General features: G+C 39.9%; 1 protein-coding gene across 3 annotated transcripts in view; it reads left to right on the forward strand.

The window, feature by feature from the left end:
• blnk (B cell linker) overlaps window positions 1–14,874 on the forward strand; it is a 79,892-nt gene that overhangs the window by 17,384 nt on the left and 47,634 nt on the right. For all 3 annotated transcript variants that reach the window (XM_060926231.1, XM_060926232.1, XM_060926230.1), the window contains exon 3: window positions 408–454. In XM_060926231.1, the coding sequence (XP_060782214.1) occupies window positions 408–454 (47 nt within the window). The remainder of the gene's footprint in view (window positions 1–407; window positions 455–14,874) is intronic.

Below are 14,874 nucleotides of genomic sequence, written 5' to 3' on the forward strand. Positions count from 1 at the left end.
TACCTTTAATATAACATTAAATGCCACTGGAACTGGTGAGTGAGAAGCGCTTGCTCTTTAGTATTGAAGAGCTAAGAGCAAAGCCTGACTGTTATATGATTATGTTTGAGATCACTGAAATTGTTTCTTTTATTAAACTTCATTGTAATTGCACGAGTAATATCTCCTTGTCACATCAGAGCAGCAGACAACTATTAACTTCTAATCACAATAACAAAAATCAAGCCCTAAATATTCATCAGAATCATGAAGCCTATCACAAATATTTCAAATCAAACAAATTTGATGTGTTTCACAGTAGGATTTTCCTTTACATGCACAGAATGTAATGGGTAAGAAGAACTGGACTAATGCAGGATTGAACTGAAATGATTAACAAAAGATCTTTTTTTCATCCCCCCCCCCAGAATCTTTCTGACAACGATCTGAGCAGATTCAGCCTCATCCACAGACCGTAAGATTAAGTTTCATTTCCTCCTTTCTGTCACACATTAACATGTTAACCTTCACAAATGCACAAACTGACTTCTTTATAGAACAAAAATGTTCAGACACTTTCACTCTGTCTGGTCCACGAACATCCTTCCACATTTATAACCCCGAAGCATCATATTTTACAATATTTAGCACAAGCAGTGATAGCTCAGCAATTAAAATCAGGGTCAGCCAAGTCACAGTACACTTTTTGTCATAATTAGCAATTTTGTTGTTATTGGGGGTTTGTTTTCACAAAGTCTGACCCAGTTGTCAAAAATATATGTTCTGAAGAATAACTGTGGTCTCTGCGACATCACAGGTTGTATGTTGGTGTGCCACAATTATGTGGTACATCAACATGAACTCAGTTAGGACAAAGTGGCTTCTCTACTTGCCTGTCAATCATGTTGCCTGCAATATAGAAATCTTTGCCTTTGTGTGTTTTGAGGACATGACTAGAGAATACTAAAAAGTGGGAGTTTGTTTGTTTGTTTGTTTGTTGTTTGTTACTTCTGCCAACTTTGTTGGAGGAGGTTTTCACCTCTGTTTGCTTCCTTGTTTGTCTGTTTCCAACATAAGTAGTGAATGGATTTTGATTAAATTTTGAGGAAAGGCAAACCATGGGCCAAGGAACAATTGATTAGATTTTAATGCAAATCCAGATATGTATGCAGATCCAGGATTTTGATTTTTTTTGTCTGTTCCCAACGTAACTCAAACAAAGAGTCAGATTAAATTAAATGTGGTGTACAGTTTTAGTATTACCTTCAGTTCAAGTGACTTGATTTTGATGTTGATCTACATCCCGGATTAGTAAACATCTGGATTTTCTAATATGTAGCTGAGTGGAAGTATGCACATGACCGAGTGCCCTTCTAATTTTAGATTTGTTTTAAAATCAGCTAGCTTCGGCTAACTTGTGCAAAATTTTACTGAGTACACCTTTCAGGTCATTGTGTTATGAAAGGAATGCAAGAGGGTAAGTTTATTAGTATTAATGTTACAAGTCTTCACTGTGCTTTTTTTTCTTTAAATGGCATTATTTTTCCCCCATGTTTTTGTTTCCATCTTGGAATACTGATCATATGCTAATGAAAAGCTTTGTTCACAGAAAGTGAGCATTTCCTCCACTATGAGGAAATAAAGAAAGGAATGCGGATAAAGCAAGTATTTTACACATGACTGGTTAAAGGAAAGACTAAAGTCAAAGTTAAACAGAGGATTGTGTCATTATAAAGATCCATGCTCTTGGGATGTTCTGTGCTCATTAGGCCCATTATTCATACTATGGTCATACAGAACATCTTTTTAACATACATAGTACTGTTTGTCTTTTCTCCATATATCCATACTCTAGGCGGCATGGTGGTGTAGTGGTTAGCGCTGTCGCCTCACAGCAAGAAGGTCCGGGTTCGAGCCCCATGGTCAGCAAGGGCCTTTCTGTGCAGAGTTTGCATGTTCTCCCCGTGTCCGCGTGGGTTTCCTCCGGGTGCTCCGGTTTCCCCCACAGTCCAAAGACATGCAGGTTAGGTTAACTGGTGACTCTAAATTGACCGTAGGTGTGAATGGTTGTCTGTGTCCATGTGTCAGCCCTGTGATGACCTGGCGACTTGTCCAGGGTGTACCCCGCCTTTCGCCCGTAGTCAGCTGGGAAAGGCTCCAGCTTGCCTGCGACCCTGTAGAACAGGATAAAGCGGCTAGAGATAATGAGATGAGATCCATACTCTCTACTGTAATGATTTATGATCCCACACAGGGGTGGAACTAATGCAGTGCAGATGGTGCACTTGTGACCTGGTTGCTGATGGCTAATCACTTCCTCCAAACTGTGGAGGTGTGGATAATGGCACTCTCTAACAGATAAATTACTCTATTTAATCACTCTAGCTCATCCAAAGTACCTTTTAGAAGTAGACAATGGAAGACAAATAAGTAGACACACAAGTACATGTATACATCATGAGCTTTATTGTGTGTTTATTGCAGGGGTCAATGCAAATCTCAAAAACGACTAATCTGTGATCAACCTGTAGCACAGACACGAGTTGGAAAGCCAAAAGACAATACAGTGCTGCTTGAAAGTTTGTGAACCCTTTAGAATTTTCTATATTTCTGCATAAATATGACCTAAAACATCATCAGATTTTCACACAAGTCCTAAAAGTAGATAAAGAGAACCCAGTTAAACAAATGAGACAAAAATATTATACTTGGTCATTTATTTATTGAGGAAAATGATCCAATATTACATATCTGTGAGTGGCAAAAGTATGTGAACCTTTGCTTTCAGTATCTGGTGTGACCCCCTTGTGCAGCAATAACTGCAACTAAACGTTTCCAGTAACTGTTGATCAGTCCTGCACACCGGCTTGGAGGAATTTTAGTCCATTCCTCCGTACAGAACAGCTTCAACTCTGGGATGTTGGTGGGTTTCCTTACATGAACTGCTCACTTCAGGTCCTTCCACAACATTTCGATTGGATTAAGGTCAGGACTTTGACTTGGCCATTCCAAAATATTAACTTTATTCTTCTTTAACCATTCTTTGGTAGAACAACTTGTGTGCTTAGGGCCATTGTCTTGCTGCATGACCCACCTTCTCTTGAGATTCAGTTCATGGACAGATGTCCTCACATTTTACTTTAGAATTCGCTAGTATAATTCAGAATTCATTGTTCCATCAATGATGACAAGCTGACCTGGCCCAGAAGCTGCTAAATAAATGACCAAGTATAATATTTTTGTTTCATTTGTTTAACTGGGGTCTCTGTATCAACTTTAGGACTTGTGTGAAAACAGGCCCAAACCATGATACTACCACCACCATGTTTCACAGATGGGATAAGGTTCTTATGCTGGAATGCAGTGTTTTCCTTTCTCCAATCATAACACTTCTCATTTAAAGCAAAAAGTTCTATTTTGGTCTCATCCATCCACAAAACATTTTTCCAATAGCCTTCTGGCTTGTCCACATGATCTTCAGCAAACTGCAGACGAGCAGCAATGTTCTTTTTGGAGAGTAGTGGCTTTCTCCTTGCAACCCTGCCATGCACACCATTGCTGTTCAGTGTTCTCCTGATGGTGGACTCATGAACATTAACATTAGTCAATGTGAGAGAGGCCTTCAGTTGCTTAGAAGTTACCCTGGGGTCCTTTGTGACCTCGCCGACTGTTACACGCCTTGCTCTTGGAGTGATCTTTGTTGGTCGACCACTCCTGGGCAGGGTAACAATGGTCTTGAATTTCCTCCATTTGTACAAAATCTGTCTGACTGTGGATTGGTGGAGTCCAAACTCTTTAGAGATGGTTTTGTAACCTTTTCCAGCCTGATGAGCATCAACAACGCTTTTTCTGAGGTCCTCAGAAATCTCCTTTGTTCATGCCATGATAAACTTCCACAAACATGTTGTGAAGATCAGACTTTGATAGATCCCTGTTCTTTAAATAAAACAGGGTGCCCACTCACACCTGATTGTCATCCCATTGATTGAAAACACCTGACTCTAATTTCACCTTCAAATTAGCTGCTAATCCTAGAGGTTCACATACTTTTGCCACTCACAGATATGTAATATTGGATCATTTTCCTCAATAAATAAATGACCAAGTATAATATTTTTGTCTCATTTGTTTAACTGGGGTCTCTGTATCTACTTTTAGGACTTGTGTGAAAATCTGATGATGTTTTAGGTCATATTTATGCAGAAACATAGAAAATTGTAAAGGGGTCACAAACTTTCAAGCACCACTGTAGACAAAAGCTAACACTCATGATTGCACAACACAATGGGCAAGACCTCACAAGAAGAAACAGCTAGTCAAGGTGGCACATGGAACAAATGAACACAATCGAGTAAAACACCAGGGACAGGACGGGGTGACAAAAGGAGTAAAACAGAAACAAAAGCACATGACTTAAATGTAAATTAAATACATGACGAAAAGAATAAGAGAACAGCACTCGTCATGCTTGGAAATGCACTGAGTGCTGACTGGAGGAATGTTTCACAACACTATACATTAATATACACCAGACATATCCATTAATAGGATGGGTCTAATTGCATCAGGTAATTTATAAGTCACTATAATGGTCGCCTGTGTTTTGTTTGAAGTGATTTGTTTCTAACAGCCTAATTAGAAAAGAGCACACATGCATTTCCATTATAAATATAAAAGCGGAGCCCAAAAGTAATGAGAGAGGAAAGAGAAAGCATTAGACAGGGCAAAGCACCCATAATTAGACGAGACTGTATGCAATTTATCTAATTGGTCTGTTTGGTAACGCTGGCTAGTAAGCGGTAAACCAACATAAAGAGTTTATCAATAAAAAGGCTAATGGTTTGATACTAATAAATAGAAAGCTCACAGCTGCAATTTATGAGATATTGTTCTGTTTTTATGATGTGCCATTATTTGGTGAGAAAAGTCACTCATGTCTTTTTCAGACCTGGTAATATAGCAGCTGTCATTTTTGTATGCTAATTCAATTGGGTAGCTCAATAATTTAGTTATAATGGGTTCTTTGAGCTCGTTTCAGGGGAAATTAACTGATGCTAGTTATTTTAATTAGTTTAAGCTATGTGCTACTGACAGTAAAGTCACAGTGCTCCAGTGCCAGAATAGGAAATGAATTTCTTGTTTTCTGTTTTGATATGATTGTGTTGGAAGTCACGCAAATGTAGACACTAATGGCCAGAACAGAGCTACCAAATTACTGACTGTTTACGAAATATTAAAGCTATGGGAGTATGCACATGCAAATACTATATTTGGAAAGGCAAGATGCCCAAATGTAATGCTTACACATAGGTTTATTTGAGACAGGGTTCTGAGATTAATCCCACTATCTGGTGTCACCTAGCAGAGGATGAGTTCGCTTTTGAGTTTCAGAGAGATTTTCCTTGCAACTGTCATCTCTGACTTACTCATTCGAGATGTACAGGTGCAGTCAGAAGTTTACATACACTCATCATGGACATGAATGTCACGCAATATTGGGATTTCGGTGATTTCTTTGAACTGCTCTTTTTCTGTGGCAGAATTATTGTACCTCATACATTTTTAATAGAAGAAAACATGTTTAATTTATTTTGGGTTTTCTGAGATCAATACAGGGTCAAAATTATACATACACGCACTTAGACTATTAATTCAGTGGTGCTGAAAGTTCCAAAATGTCTTTTAACTTACCAAAGTCAATGCCACTTAACTTCCTGTTTGAGATCATGATTAACTATAGCTGGTAGCTTCTCTGTGCCAACATAAACAGGGTTTGTTTGACAAGTACAAGTTATTAAGAGGTGTAGCCTCTTCACCAAGGTCTGGAAACTGTCAAAACAGTCACCCTCAGCTAACAGGAAATTAATTTGGATGGTCAGGAACAACTCAGGAAACACCAAGGTACAGGTCTGTCATGAACGTGAAGCTGCTAGAACACCAGTGTAACTGTCTACAGTCAAGCAAGTATTAAAGAAGCCCCTGCTGAAAAAAAAAGACACATAATCACAGACCATTGAAACTTGGACACAGTCAGGTGTTCCAACAGGACAATGACCCAAACACATCAAAGCTGGTCATGGAATGAATAAAGCAGGCTGATGTTAAGGTTTTGGAATGGTCTTCCCAAAGTCCTGATCTCAACCCTATCAAAAATATGTGGACTGGGCTTAAAAGTCTGGTCCAATCAACAAATTGAATTGAACTCTACTAATTCTGCTAAGAAGAGTGGTCAAATATCCAACCAGAATTGTACCAGAAGCTTGTTGATGGATACCAAAAGCGTCTGGTCAAGGTGAAACTTACTAAAGGACATTTAACCAAATATTAGGGGTGCTGTATGTACATTATTGACCCTATATGTATAATTTAGTTTCTTGTAGAATGTATGTAGTACAATTATTCTTCCCCAGAAAATGAATAGTTCAAAGAAATCTTTGAAAGCCTAGTGTTGTGTATGTAAATTTCTGATCACAACTGTAAATCTATATCTGGATTTTATAAGCTGCTTTGTGAAAAATATAATTTTCTTTAAATATATAAAAATATGTGTGATACAAATGTGTAAATTAATTTGCCTTTATAAGAAATGAATTCATTAAGAAATTTTAATTATTTATACTGTACATCATAAACCTTAAATATTAATCATCTCATCTCATTATCGCTAGCCGCTTTATCCTGTTCTACAGGGTCGCAGGCAAGCTGGAGCCTATCCCAGCTGACCACGGGCGAAAGGCAGGGTACACCCTGGACAAGTCGCCAGGCCATCACAGGGCTGACACATAGACACAGACAACCATTCACACTCACATTCACACCTACGGTCAATTTAGAGTCACCAGTTAACCTAACCTGCATGTCTTTGGACTGTGGGGGAAACCGGAGCACCCGGAGGAAACCCATGCGGACACGGGGAGAACATGCAAACTCCACACAGAAAGGCCCTCGCCGGCCACGGGGCTCGAACCCGGACCTTCTCGCTGTGAGGCGACAGTGCTAACCACTACACCACCGTGCCGCCCAATATTAATCATATTTAACTTAATGAAATCCTCTTATACAAAGTTGTTTGTATCTATTAACTCAGGCTAATATCACCAACTTTTTGACCTTCAGGGCATCAGACATGCTATGTAAGCGTGTCTTCTTAAATAAAACTTACTTCCCCTGGTTAAGCCATGAGACCTATTGTGTAAACTCAGTCATCATGCACTTAAAATAAGCAACTGCTCAGTTTCAGTAACTGATCTTACTCATGTATAGAGCCACACATATTTTTCTGTGTGTGCTTTATTTTCCCCCAGATCCAGTGTGGTACTTTTATTTTATTTTATTTTATTTTATTTAGGTTTATTTACTGTCACTGGGTTATCAGCTTACTTTCTTATTTTGTGCACTACAAAATATGTATGTTGTGTGCTTACTCCACATAAAGAAAAAAACAGTCCCTGCCTCAATGACAAAATTCATACTGTAACTTTGGAAAAGTTTGGTTCACAATTTGTGATAAACATGCATATTATTCTTATGAATGCATTTGTTTTGAAATTCTCTCTGTTTCATTATCATGCCAGTTCAATATGAGGCAATAATAATTCAGAAAATTTGACAGCAAATGCATCAAGAACAATATTGCCAGCATGATTAAAATCAAAGGCTGTCTGCGTGCAGAATATGGGGTGAATATGGTGTGTGTGTGTGTGTGTGTGTGTGTGTGTGTGTGTGTGTGTGTGTGTGTGTGTGTGTGTTTTCTCCACTTTCTCTGGTTTCTTCCCACCTTCCAAAAACATTCCAGTAGGTGGATTGGCTACACTAAACTGCCCCTAGTTGTGAATGAGTGTATGAAAATATGTGTACAGAGGGCCCTGTGATGGACTGGGTGTATTCCAATCCAGGATACATTTCCACCTTAACCCTGTGTTTCTAGGACAGTCCACAACGACCCTGATCAGGAAAGGGTTTGACTGAAAGTAAGTGAGAATGATTGTGTAACTCATCTCATTATCTCTAGCCGCTTTATCCTGTTCTACAGGGTCGCAGGCAAGCTGGAGCCTATCCCAGCTGACTACGGGCGAAAGGCGGGGTACACCCTGGACAAGTCGCCAGGTCATCACAGGGCTGACACATAGACACAGACAACCATTCACACTCACATTCACACCTACGGTCAATTTAGAGTCACCAGTTAACTTAACCTGCATGTCTTTGGACTGTGGGGGAAACCGGAGCACCCGGAGGAAACCCACACGGACACGGGGAGAACATGCAAACTCCACACAGCTCGAACCCGGACCTTCTTGCTGTGAGGCGACAGCGCTAACGACTACACCACCGTGCCGCCCTGATTGTGTAACTATAAAACGCAATTGTAAGCCTGTAGGCTAAACAAACACAATTTCACCATCCCAACCTGATAGAGTCCTGACACCCAACAGGAAGAACAGCAACATGCAGGATGACCATTTGTTTAAATTTGCATCATTATCAATGCACATAATGACTTTCAGATGTGTCGCATCCATCATTCTATGTTGAAACCATTTAATAAAAAGTGCTTTAATAAGTCCAACATCGATTTAGTTATCACTATATTTGATGTTCATATCAACCCTGTTGTGAACAGGTGAAATGGTGTGTTAAGTGATCAGGGGCCACTGACCAAACTGTTCTTCTGAATCTGAACAAAACAAAGCACCTTCATTACTTAATGCTTTGATTTAGGTTTTATGTAGAAGATAACAGCTCATGATTTAAAACATGCCAGGTGTTGAACATAACGTTCTCAGGAAGAGATGCAAAGTATTAAAGGGGAAACGTGCAGACGAAGGTCAGAGATTAATATAGACAGACTGACGCAGATTCCTACACCAACCTCAACACGGGTTTCCACTCAATACTGTTTCCAAATCTACACTATATGATGCAAGACTGAGCCTTTAGTCTGCAGTACTATATACGCCAACTGTTTGTTATAATAATAGTAGTTGTTTGTTGGCAAATTCTTATTTTGTGTTTTAGGTTTTAGCAGCAGAGATGAATTCTCATGCGTCACGGCATTTAATTATGTCTGACTGAGAAAATGAAATAACAGGGTTTTTTTAAATAAATATCACAGGGGACGTTAAATCCCTTTATCATATAATCTTTAAAATACTCAACAGTAGTTTTCATCATCATCAAACTATTTTACACATTACAATTACAATTCAACTGTTTCTTTTTTGTTATTATACCAGTATAGTGCAGCATCAAGAGAATATTTCTCACTCTTTTCAGCAGCACAAAGTAAGAGCCAGGACAGTGCAGATGCAATACTGTGTAGTGATCTGACCAAGTGCAAATTTTAAAAAGGCAGCTATTGATATCCTAAAATACTACTGCCAGGTATGTAAATAAATATATGTTATTTACCAGCTGGGAGGTCCGTATTGTGAAATACCGTGACCGAGGTCTTGAAAGTACTGACCGAGGCCCTCTGGGCCGAGTTCAGTATTCAAGGCCGAGGTCACGGTATTTCACCATACAGACCGACCTTAAGCTGGTAAATAATATATTTATTTTTCTTTATCAAATTCTAACAGAAAACTATGGAATCAATTTTGTGCCAAAATGTTCATACAGTACTTTTGAAATATCAAACAAAAACGACAAATCAAAATACAAAAAAAAAAAGTCAGTTTTTTTAGACTGGCAAACAAATTATTCGTGTAATCGTGCAAAATATCAGTCTATTACTCTTCAGAAACCTTTTATTTTTGTTCCGCGTCTTTCTCAGTTTTGTTTGACGTAATTTATTTTGGTTGCGATTCCAGCTTTCTCGTTTGCGCTCCCTGACTTTTTGCTTGCAGTTTTGGCACAAACTTCACGTGTGGGTGGGCTGTCCAGGAACGCATTCCCATTGGGTAACTTGTGTTTGACTGACAGCTACGCTCAGCCATTCCCCCGGAGGCTGTTGCGGCCATTTCCTACTCGGATTTTGGCGGTCTGTTTGACGAGTGACCGATCCATTGACGGTAAACAAGGATCCAGTGGACTTCAGTGGCGACTATGATATTGACTTAATTCAACAAAGTGTAAGTACGGGACAAATATGTTGTATGTGTTGCAGTAGTACACATTATGCAGGTGTGTTTAACGTTAGCAAGACAGCTATTATATTGGGTAGTGGAGCTAAGTTTAACATTTGACTTGCCATGAAACACCTGCATAATGTGTACTACTGCAACACATACAACACATTTATCCCGCACTTACACTTTGTTGAATTACAACCCCGATTCCAAAAAAGTTGGGACAAAGTACAAATTGTAAATAAAAACAGAATGCAATGATGTGGAAGTTTCAAAATTCCATATTTTATTCAGAATAGAACATAGATGACATATCAAATGTTTAAACTGAGAAAATGTATCATTTAAAGAGAAAAATTAGGTGATTTTAAATTTCATGACAACAACACATCTCAAAAAAGTTGGGACAAGGCCATGTTTCCCACTGTGAGACATCCCCTTTTCTCTTTACAACAGTCTGTAAACGTCTGGGGACTGAGGAGACAAGTTGCTCAAGTTTAGGGATAGGAATGTTAACCCATTCTTGTCTAATGTAGGATTCTAGTTGCTCAACTATCTTAGGTCTTTTTTGTCGTATCTTTCGTTTTATGATGCGCCAAATGTTTTCTATGGGTGAAAGATCTGGACTGCAGGCTGGCCAGTTCAGTACCCGGACCCTTCTTCTACGCAGCCATGATGCTGTAATTGATGCAGTATGTGGTTTGGCATTGTCATGTTGGAAAATGCAAGGTCTTCCCTGAAAGAGACGTCGTCTGGATGGGAGCATATGTTGCTCTAGAACCTGGATATACCTTTCAGCATTGATGGTGTCTTTCCAGATGTGTAAGCTGCCCATGCCACACGCACTAATGCAACCCCATACCATCAGAGATGCAGGCTTCTGAACTGAGCGCTGATAACAACTCGGGTCGTCCTTCTCCTCTTTAGTCCGAATGACACGGCGTCCCTGATTTCCATAAAGAACTTCAAATTTTGATTCGTCTGACCACAGAACAGTTTTCCACTTTGCCACAGTCCATTTTAAATGAGCCTTGGCCCAGAGAAGACGTCTGCGCTTCTGGATCGTGTTTAGATACGGCTTCTTTTTTGAACTATTGAGTTTTAGCTGGCAACGGCGGATGGCACGGTGAATTGTGTTCACAGATAATGTTCTCTGGAAATATTCCTGAGCCCATTTTGTGATTTCCAATACAGAAGCATGCCTGTATGTGATGCAGTGCCGTCTAAGGGCCCGAAGATCACGGGCACCCAGTATGGTTTTCCGGCCTTGACCCTTACGCACAGAGATTCTTCCAGATTCTCTGAATCTTTTGATGATATTATGCACTGTAGATGATGATATGTTCAAACTCTTTGCAATTTTACACTGTCGAACTCCTTTCTGATATTGCTCCACTATTTGTCGGCGCAGAATTAGGGGGATTGGTGATCCTCTTCCCATCTTTACTTCTGAGAGCCGCTGCCACTCCAAGATGCTCTTTTTATACCCAGTCATGTTAATGACCTATTGCCAATTGACCTAATGAGCTGCAGTTTGGTCCTCCAGCTGTTCCTTTTTTGTACCTTTAACTTTTCCAGCCTCTTATTGCCCCTGTCCCAACTTTTTTGAGATGTGTTGCTGTCATGAAATTTCAAATGGGCCAATATTTGGCATGAAATTTCAAAATGTCTCACTTTCGACATTTGATATGTTTTCTCTGTTCTATCGTGAATACAATATCAGTTTTTGAGATTTGTAAATTATTGAATTCCGTTTTTATTTACAATTTGTACTCTGTCCCAACTTTTTTGGAATCGGGGTTGTAATTCAATATCATAGTCGCCACTGAAGTCCACTCGATCCTTGTTTACCGTCAATGGATCGGTCACTCGTCAAACAGTCCGCCAAAATCCGAGTAGGAAATGGCCGCAACAGCCTCCGGGGGAATTGCTGAGCGTAGCTGTCAGTCAAACACAAGTTAGCCAATGGGAATGCATTCCTGGACAGCCCACCCACACGTGAAGTTTGTGCCAAAACTGCAAGCAAAAAGTCAGGGAGCACAAATGAGAAAGCTGGAATTGCAACCAAAATAAATTACGTCAAACAAAACTGAGAAAGACGCAGAACAAAAATAAAAGGTTTCTGAAGAGTAATAGACTGATATTTTGCACGATTACACGAATAATTTGTTTGCCAGTCTAAAAAATTGACTTTTTTTGTATTTTGATTTGTCGTTTTTGTTTGATATTTCAAAAGTATTATATGAACATTTTGGCACAAAATTGATTCCATAGGAAAACGAGAGCACCCGAAAGGGAAAACCGAGCCAAGGCGAGCCACCATTTTGAATCCTCATTCACGGCTGTAATGCAAATGACTTCCTCCTCGGTATACAAGTGCACTTCCATGGCAGGAAAAAAACTACATTTTGCCGCCTATGTAGTCCCCTATTTATACAAAATTGAGTCATTCAGGATTCAGCCATGTTTTTGCTCAGCGTTAGCAACAGTTACAGGTTTTTTAGCTTTCTCCTGAAATGTTTTCTTTTATTTCATCTTCAGGGCAGTAAAACTCACTTTCGCTGTGAAGACTGTCGTTATCACTATCCATGATGTAAAATTAATGCTATTCTCCTGAGAAATGCGAAAATAAATGTTAACAAAAATTGCTACTATGTTTGCTGTTGTTGTGAACGAGTGAGTCACCAGAGGTCCCTATCCAGGGTCTGTAACCGGGGTCCGTATTGTAGGATACGGACCCGCTCGCCAGCCAATCAGAGCGCAGGATTTGATGGAAACCGGACCGCGAAAAAATTAATGAATTATTTTGTTTGAGTAATTTTTAATGGATTTCTGTGGCGCTTGTGCTTACCTTATAGGTGTCTGTAAAAAATAGATGCATGGATGGAAGGATGGATGGACAGATGGATGGATGGGTGTGTGGATGGATGGATGGATGGATGGATGGATGGATGACTGTGTATGGATGGATGGGTGTATGGATGGATGGATGGATGAGTGTGTGGATGGATGGATGGATGGATGGATGAGTGTGTGGATGGATGGATGACTGTGTATGTATGGATGGATGGATGACTGTATGGATGGATGGGTGGATGGATGGATGGATGAGTGGGTGGATGGATGAACGGATGGATGTGTGATTCTACAATGCTTTCTGAAGTTGTGTGGATTCAAATGCAGTGTAAAATAGAGGAACACTTCATGAAAACTTTTAGTGTGCATTGGGTATATGCATAAGAATCAATGATGTATTTGTGCTCTCATTTACTGGCACTTTTAAAGGTGGCACAGAGATGTAGTGGTTAGCACTGGTGTCTCACAGTGAGAAGGTTCTGGGTTCGAGCCCAGTGGCCGACAGGGGCCTGTCAGTGTGGAGTTTGCATGTTCTCCCCGTGTCTGCATGGGCTTCCTCTGGGTGCTCCAGTTTCCCCCACAGTCCAAAGACATGCAGTTAGGTTTACATGGGGCAGCCATGGCCTGAGGTTGGGCTGAAGTGCCCTTGAGCAAGGGCACCTAACCCACAACTGCTCCCCAGGCATAGCATAGCTGCCCACTGCTCTGGGTACGTGTGTGTGCTCATTGCTCACATGTGTGTATTCACTGCTTCAGATGGGTTAAATGCAGAGGTTAAATTTCACTGTGTATTTAAGTCTGTGCTTGAGCGTACATGTGACAAATAAAGGCTTCTTGGCTTTGACTTCCTGCCAAGGCTTTAGTAGCTAAAAGTCAATTTCAGAGGCATGTATGCAGTGCATTTGAGTACTGTTCTGTTCCATTGTGCTCTGTATCACAAAGATATAATCTCTACTTAGCGTGCATTCTTTCCTTGAAGATTATTGTTCCCTAGTTTGCATGCATGCTCTGGAAGTGCCTACAGCTAGGCTTTATGATCACTGATCTACGATCAACTAAAAACTGTCAACACAATCATGCATTTGATTTAAATACAAGCTTTCTTTTAATTTCTTGTGTTCTGAAATACTCGGCTGAACCTCGCACAAGTAAGTTTATCTTTTTAAAGATTTCTATGAAAATAAAATGATTGCTACTATTAATAAAACACTTGTTTGTCTTACTGTTGTTTTTATTGAAATATAAAATGCAGAAAAGTGGATCACATTGTGGAAAATGTACTCTCTCTCCACACACACACACACACACACACACACACACACACACACACACACTTTGTTCATTCCTGGCCTTACCAATACCAATCATCTAATTTTTCATGTCCATGCTATAAAATAAGCAGACAAAAAGCATGTCTCAGAGGGTTCTAGCTTTTAGCTCATGATCTTTACATAATACCAAAAATGGCATTCAAATAATTATGCATTAAACCAGTGTTTCTCAACCACTGGGCCTCAGCCCATTAGCGGGCTGTGAAGCACTATCTAGTGGGCCACGAATTTTTTTTCAAGTTTGAAGCCAAATGCTGAATAGTTCAGGATGCCGTAGTGTGCCAAATCCAGTAGCTGGTTTGCCGTACACTTTTCAAGTAGAATAAATACATTTATGGGTAAATTAAGAAGAACAAGCCTTTATTTTTGTCACATTCCTCCTCCTCTATATTTAACACACACAGCACAGTGGGCAGAATAAATAAATACGTTTGTGGGTAAATTATATGGATTTGTGATGCCTGCTGGAAGAGATGAGCAGGGAGGATTGAGAATTGAGCAGCTGTGGTTTGTTTACACCTGATACTAAAACTTGTAGCATCCTAGCAACCATTGCAAAGACACACACAAAAAGCCCAGAGAGTCCTACTTACCCGCACAAAAACGATACACAATTTATCTCGTAGTGTCCTGATCCC

This window comes from Neoarius graeffei, chromosome 7 (genome assembly GCF_027579695.1).
Source record: "Neoarius graeffei isolate fNeoGra1 chromosome 7, fNeoGra1.pri, whole genome shotgun sequence".
NCBI classification, from domain to species: Eukaryota; Metazoa; Chordata; class Actinopteri; order Siluriformes; family Ariidae; genus Neoarius; species Neoarius graeffei.